Genomic DNA, 6,000 nt, shown 5'->3' with positions numbered 1-6,000 from the left:
GGGCTCCCGGGAGCATTCAGGCCCTGAATGTCCTGGCTCCTCTGGGCAAACACAGTATGCCCACAGGTGCCAGGGCTGTGTAGGCATGATGCTTACCCTCTGGGACTGACCCTCACCCAGCTCTGTCTGCCACACCAGAAGTGGGACATGTGGCTCGCCCCCTCTTCTTCCTGCCTGCAGGCCCTCCTCCCAGCCACGGTGCCAGCCACGGTGCCAGCCACAGCGCCTGGAAAGCTGAGCCTTGGCTCCACCCAGTTCCAGGACTTACTTCTGTGGAGGGTGGGTGGCAGCGGAGCTCAGGGCATGAGGACCCAGACTCCAACATACATTTGCTCTAGTTTTATTGCACTTTTACCACATTGCAAACTATTCCACAAAAATGCTGCAAAATTCAGCCTGTTGCCGAGGCCCGCAGAGGAGCCCATGTGATGTATTTACACCAACTATCAAAGCAGAGTCAGAAGATGAGCAGCACCCTCAGCCGCCGAGAAAAGTCCAGGTGCTGCTGGGCGGCTCTGAGAAATGGAAGACGTGGTCATTGGCGTCACTCTGAAACTGGGAGTCTGTCCGTCCACCAGCCCATGATGACACCGGGTGCCTTCTGCACTGAGACGGGACTCAGCCATGGGGCTGGGGCCCCAGGAGGGAGAGATGGGGGCTTGTTTCAAGTTAGGTCCAGAGTGAGTGCACCTGGGGGGAGAGTCCGGCCCCAGTGGGCGCGGCCCTCTTGTGTGCATTTGGTAGGTGGTCTGGGGTCTGCATAGGTGTCACTATTTATGTACATAGACACCATGTATAAATACAAAATAGTAAATAAAGGCTTCCTTTCCGTAGAAAAAGGGTGGGTCGCCCCCGCCGCCAGGCCGCCTCGTCCGTGAGCACAGAGCGCCCCCTCCCCAACCTTCTCTGGTCTTGAAAGCGAATACAACGTGTCTTGTCAGACCCACTGCCGAAGGACCTCACGTTCCCGTGGTTCCCCAATTCCCGGAGTGGCCTGTCTGTTCCTGAAATCACCGAATTCACGGTGCAGATGCGCGTGTCCCTCCTCCACGGCAGGCTGGCGGCTCTCGGTCACTACCTGCCGGGGGGCGCTCTGTGCTCGGGGTCCAGGTCATCCTCCACCACGCTGTGGGGCCCGTCCTTCTCCACGCAGTCCCTGATGGCCTGCAGCACGATGCGCAGCCGCCGGTCCAGGGCCTCCAGGTGCGGCCTGTACAGGATGGGGGCCACTCGGTCCTTGCGCAGGGACTCGGCCATCAGCAGACTCAGCCTGTACTCCTCCTTGGCCAGAAGCTGCAGCCGCAGGTAGGTGGACTTCCTGATCCTGCAGTGTAGACAGAGGTCAGTACCTGACCCCCAGAAACTGGGTATGGGGAGGCCGGGATGAGGAGCCGTGTTGGCTCTATGTGGGGTGGTCCCGGGTTGGTCCCTGACCTGCTCAGAGGCACCGTGGTGAGCGTCCTGCCCGGCAGCGCAGGTGGCCACTTGAGACCCGAGGGGTGAGCACAGGGACCCAATACTCCAGGCAGACACAGGGTGGGGAGGGACAGCCCACCCATCCAGGGGACGGTGCCCAGCTCAGCTCTCCACACCTGCCCTGTGGCCTGTTTCATCAACCGTAAAAGGAAGCATGGGTGGGGAGTGTGGGGGGGGTGGAGCCCCACAGAGAGGGTTGCAGAGTGGCACAGAGCGCTGGGGGCAGGACGCTGTCTGAGCCTCACTGTCCTCATCTGTAAGATGGGCCGTTACGGCTGGCATGAGCTGCGTGCCAGGAAGAGCTTTGCAGAGCCGTAGCTCCTGCCGCCAGGTCTCGGGGTGCCAGCCTGTGTGCTGCCGTGCAGTGGGAGTGGGGCTTCGGGGGAGCCCCTCTTCTCTGTATCTTGGCTGGCAGGGATCGGGGGACTCTGCCCAGCCTGTGGCCAGGCTGGGGGCTCCCTAGGGGGGCAGAGGGTGGACACCGTACCTGCAGCACTGCTGTAAAGGCACCAGAATGGACAGCTCGTCATGGGAATATTTTCCAAACCTGCCCAAGGGAAAGCGGGATTGTTGAGGGTGCCATGGGCAGCAGGACTCCTGTGTGCACCACCTCCCACACGCATCCCCCGGGGGACCCCAAGCACTGCAGTGAGCAGCACCTCGTGTGTGCCCTGCCAGGCCACCAGGGCCACGGAAACCAGGCAGTGTGTCCCTGGCAGTCTGTCTCCTGCACCCCTGGGCGTATGTCCTCTAGCAGTGTGTCCCCAGTGCCCCGGGCAATATGTCCCCTGGTAATGTGTCCCTGGGCAGTGTGTCCCCAGCAGTCTGTCCCCAGTGTGTGTCCCCAGCACCCTGGGCAGTATGTCCCCAGTGTCCCAGGCAGTGTGTCCCCGGCAGTCTGTCCCCAGTGTGTGTCCCCAGCAGCCTGGGCAGTATGTCTCTGGGCAGTGTGTCCCGGTCTCTGCTGTCCCCAGCAGCACACGTGGGGCTTGGGATGAGAGAGGCCCCTGAGAGCTGCTTGGTGTTCTGGCCACTGCACTGGGCAGCAGCTCGTAGATGTGGGACCTGAGGCAGGCTGAGGGGAGAAGGCACCAGGGTGGGGCAGCCCAGGGTCCAGCCGCAGTGCTGTCTTTTACAGCTGGGAATCTGTGGCCCCCACATACAACTGTCCAGGCATCTGAGACCAGCAGCTCTAACCACTTAGGAATGTAGGTCCCCGCATGCACCCCTCTGCTCATAAGGCAGAGGGCTCTCCTAGGTGGCCCAGGCCCGCCCAGAAGCCAGCCAGCAGTGGCCCTCTTCGTAGGGCAGGGAGAGCCATTTGTCCCAGTGAGCCAGTCCCAGATGACTAAGATGCCTTCTGGGCAAGTAGCCTCTCTGGGACTCAGTTTCCCCAGGGTAACAGGAGGACATGACAGGACTCAGCACACAGGGTGACCCTGATGGTCAGGAAGAGTAACACTACAGGCCTTTCCTGCCGACAGGAGCTGCATCACACACAAAGCGTCCCCAGGGGACGGCCACCACCTGCACTCGGAGCCCGAGTCCTCCCAGGTCCAGAAGGCTCACCCTCTTCCGTTGTCTAAGTGAATGATAAACGTCTCATTGCCAAACTTCTCAAAAGTCTCATAGTGATGGCGGTCCATGTTCCCTGTGGAGAGAAGCAGACCGAAAACTCAGGGCTGTCCCCCACTGCCCACGTCTGACCCCAAGGCCAGAGCCACGGGGCAAAGCAGGTGTTTGGCTGCAGCAGGGTCACATGTAGGGTGGGAGCTCCCAGTGCAGGCTGGGGCTGCGACATACCCATGAGGAAGTCAAAAATGGTCATGTCCATGATGTCCAGGACGCGGTGGCTGCTATCATAGGGGGGTGTCTGCTTCACCTCCTCACAGTAGTCAGGGTCCACTTCCCACCTGCAGGGAAGCCAGTGTGAGAAGGCCAGGTGCCTCCTCTGTGTGGACAGGGAGGCCCCAACCAGCTCAGCACAGCAGAATTACTGCAGTGAGGACCGGGGGTGGAAAGAGGTGTCACCACAGAACAGTGCTACAGCTGAGGCTGCATCAACAGGAGTGTGGGGCTGGGAGGTGGTCAAACCACATCTGGAGGGTTGCCATTAAGAAACAGGGCCTGGACAGCAGTCACAGAGATACCTCCATGGCCACCCTTTTGCACAAGGGACAAGAAGGGCAGGGAGTGTGAGTGGAGTTCAAACTCGGACAAGCTGTGTTTCGGGCTGCAGCAGGCCAGTCTGCTCCACTGCGGGGGTGCATCTGATTCTGGCCGCCATCTACTCACAAAGGGGAGGTGCCAGCCACGCAGGGGGCAGGCAGGGGGTGTGCCTCCCCTCCCTGATACTCCTTACCCCTGTGGCTGTCAACGGGCCTGAGGCCCCTCTGAGCAAAGTGGGCAGAAGCCTCTCAGACCCCGGGATGTCCGAGTAAGGAGGATGCGGGCCACGCGCAGGGCCTGTCCAGCCGACACTCACTCTGCCTTCTTGCGCTTGTGGTACGAGCGCCGCCAGGGATTCCTCCATGTCTTCCTCTTGGCCAGGGACAGGTCTGGCAGGAAGGCCGCCAGCGAGCCCTCTATCTGGTCCGGCTTCCCGCACAGGGCGTGCTCGGTGGAGCAGTAGTAGGAACACTCGCCATAGAAGCAGATGTTGTTGGCTGGTGGCAGACGGACATACTGGTGAGTGGAGCGGGGGCGGGGGGGGCATCAGTAGGGCGGGGGGGAGCATCACCCTCACGCCAGCCCTCCCCACCTGTCTGTCTGGGGCCAGGCCCCGGGGCACACCTTCTGGCAGGCCAGGCTCACCCACCGTCTCACCCCGGCTCTTACGAATTGCTGCAACCCATGCTACAGGACACAGAGGCCCAGAGACAGGAGCTGACCTGCCTGAGGCCACACAGCTGGGGGAGCCGGCGTTCGGATCTCAGACTGGCATCTACTGAGATTCTAGAGTCAGTGTTCAGTGCCTTAAAAAAAAGGCACTCTCACCATGAAGAAAGTGTAAACACTCTACAGTGGGAGAGGATGTTCAAAACTCGTAGCCCTGACAAGGATCTAGCACTCAGCACAGGAGAACTTGTACAACCCCATAATAAAAGGGTAAATAGCCCAACTAATAAATGCCCCCAAGGAGTTCAACAGACTTTTCTCCAAAGAAAATATAGAAATGGCCAACGAGGACATGACAAAGATACTCCATGTCTTTGGTCATTCGGGGAGTGCATGCTGAAACCCCAGTGAGACACTGCTTCTTACCCACCAGGCTAGGTTCGGTCGGGGGAAGAGACATGGACCAGTATTGCTGAGGGTGTGGAGTAGCTGGAGGCACACACGGTGCTGGAGGGACACCAAGTAGTGTAGCCCCCCTGGGAGCCGGGTTGGCAGCTCCTCACTAAGTCTGCCGCACAATGACCACACGACGTGGCAATTCTACGCTCGAGCATCCACGTCGTACAGAGAGGGTCCCAGCAGCTCAGTTCAGTGGCCGAATGCAGACAACCCGCGTGTCCCTCCAGAGGCGAGTGGACAAAATGTGGCTCATCCATAAAATGGAACACTGTTTACCCACAATGGGAAAGTGTCAGCCTTGCTGACACAACAAGGCTCCATCGTGGATGAGCCACAAGAGTGTGATGCTCCGTGACAGAAGCCAGACACGAGGGACCCAGGTTGGCATGCTCCGTGTGTGCGACGTGTCTGTAATGGGCAGATCCATCCAGAAAACAGTGGTGGTCCAGCGGCTGGGGGACCTGGGGGGGGGCTGCTAACAGGGATGGGGTTCTTTTTGGGGTGAGGATAATGTTCTGGAACTAGTGGTGATGTGGCACTGTATCACGGATGTACTCAAAACCCCTGAATTGCACACTTCAAAATGATGAGTTTCATTAAAAAAATAATAATAAAGCAGGGCAAATTTAACTCAGTCTAAGCACAAACGATGGGCACATTATTTAAAGAAAAAGAATAAAGTGCCATGGTCATTTTGTTGCCAAAAAAAAGATGACCAATTGTATAGTATCTGACTCATGTCTCAGTAAGACGAGTCATTGATAAATCGCGCATCGCTGGCTGCTGTGCTTTGGTGAGCTGTCGCTGGAGACCCCAACCAGTTGTCCCTGATGTGTGCTTCCCGACGGAGTTCAGTTGCTTTGTGGGTACGGGGGAGAAACCCTCCAGACCTGGGGTGTGTAGTAACTCGGCAGCCAGAGGGGCAGGCACCACGCACAAGCCCCCAAAGGTGCAAACAGCCAGTTTCCCAGACGAGGCGTCTCCTCTGCTGCTGCCGCACACCCTGCCCAAGCAACACTCACGAGGCTCCCAGGGTCTTCCAGCCACAGGTTCACTCTCCTCATGGAATGAAAACATGCACGGCAAGGCCCTGCTACGTGGTGGGGGGCACTTGTCTGCTCTCCTGCAAGTGAAGAGTCTCCGCGCCCGGTGAGCAGCCACCCAGAGGAGACGGGAAGGCGCCCTGCTGGCATACGGCGCGTCCCTGCTTGGATCGCCTGTCTCTCT

General features: G+C 59.0%; 1 protein-coding gene across 1 annotated transcript in view; it reads right to left on the bottom strand.

Moving 5' to 3' along the window:
- Nucleotides 1–324: 324 nt before the first annotated feature.
- The window catches only part of FAM20C (FAM20C golgi associated secretory pathway kinase), a 49,412-nt gene continuing 43,736 nt past the window's right edge, over nt 325–6,000 (bottom strand). The window contains exons 6-10 of the mRNA XM_072836619.1: nt 3,962–4,142; nt 3,280–3,389; nt 3,046–3,127; nt 1,964–2,023; nt 325–1,324 (exon numbers count right to left, since the gene is read on the bottom strand). Coding sequence (XP_072692720.1) covers nt 1,075–1,324; nt 1,964–2,023; nt 3,046–3,127; nt 3,280–3,389; nt 3,962–4,142 — 683 coding nt within the window. The 3' untranslated portion in view covers nt 325–1,074. The remainder of the gene's footprint in view (nt 1,325–1,963; nt 2,024–3,045; nt 3,128–3,279; nt 3,390–3,961; nt 4,143–6,000) is intronic.

The sequence above is a fragment of the Canis lupus genome, chromosome 8, assembly GCF_048164855.1.
Source record: "Canis lupus baileyi chromosome 8, mCanLup2.hap1, whole genome shotgun sequence".
In the NCBI taxonomy this organism is placed as follows: Eukaryota; Metazoa; Chordata; class Mammalia; order Carnivora; family Canidae; genus Canis; species Canis lupus.
This window is presented reverse-complemented; position numbering and strand designations above follow the sequence as displayed.